The sequence below is a fragment of the Echinops telfairi genome, unplaced genomic scaffold (genome assembly GCF_000313985.2).
Source record: "Echinops telfairi isolate 266 unplaced genomic scaffold, ASM31398v2 ScPeMD7_8;HRSCAF=38, whole genome shotgun sequence".
NCBI lineage: Eukaryota > Metazoa > Chordata > Mammalia > Afrosoricida > Tenrecidae > Echinops > Echinops telfairi.
The window spans coordinates 8,926,485-8,927,487 of NW_022103905.1; the positions used below are offsets into that span (position 1 = coordinate 8,926,485).

Below are 1,003 nucleotides of genomic sequence, written 5' to 3' on the forward strand. Positions count from 1 at the left end.
TCTTAAGACTCTAACTCCCTAATCACAAAAAAAATCCTCTAAAAAACTTAACTACTAATAAAATGAAGCAGTATGTACTATCCACTTATAAGAAGGAATTTAGAGACTTCATGGAAAAAATTAATTAAAAAATAAGGAAATTTCCCCATAAGCTTTCTTCAATCCTCAGTACATCATGCTTGATGGTTCTGTGCACACTAAGAAAGGACAGGAGGAGAAAGCACCGCTACACGGACACAGATGATCTAGAGAATTATGCAACAGTAAACACTGGGTTTGACACTTCAGTAAAAGAAAATATACCTACAGGAACAAAAAGGACTATGTATGATTGGTAACAAATTTTTTAAGCATAAATAATTCCAGAATATAAAGTTTTACTAAATTTATGAAGGTCCCCCAAACACTTCATTTACCTAAAGTTCCCTGCAATAAAAATCCTTCATGGAATACAGACATGCTACACCATATATAATTATAAAATCAATTTTGGCAGTTTTTTGTCTATTCCTCTCATTTATGAAACTTTTTCCTCCCTTCTAAGTCATTACATATACAGCATAGAAAATTCAGAGCTCTAACCATGCTACAGAATTGACAATGTTTAGGAAACACTGCTAGTCTTTTGATAAATATATTGAACTTACACCTATTTCCTCAACCTAAAAGCACAAGTAAATTTTAAACTTAATGACTCCCACATACAATAAAGTGACATTACCTGATGTGTAGGCATCTCTCGATCTTCCAAAATAATGCTTCTTACATCACTCTGCTGCTCCTATTTAAAATAAAAGTCATGCACCAATTTACCATATATACTCGTGTATAAGCTGAGTTTTTTCAGCACATAAAAAACAATTCATTTTACTGGGGGCTCATACAACTCTTATATAATCCATACATCCATTAATTGTGTAAAGCGCATTTGTACATTTGTTGCCTTCATCATAGAATACAACTTTTTTTCAAACACATTTGTACATTTATTGCCCTCATCATT

General features: G+C 32.2%; 1 protein-coding gene across 1 annotated transcript in view; it reads right to left on the reverse strand.

Annotated features, from left to right (window-relative positions):
- The window catches only part of TRPM7 (transient receptor potential cation channel subfamily M member 7), a 119,669-nt gene that overhangs the window by 25,989 nt on the left and 92,677 nt on the right, over nt 1-1,003 (reverse strand). The window contains exon 28 of the mRNA XM_013006334.2: nt 706-781. Within this exon, the coding sequence (XP_012861788.1) occupies nt 706-781 (76 nt within the window). The remainder of the gene's footprint in view (nt 1-705; nt 782-1,003) is intronic.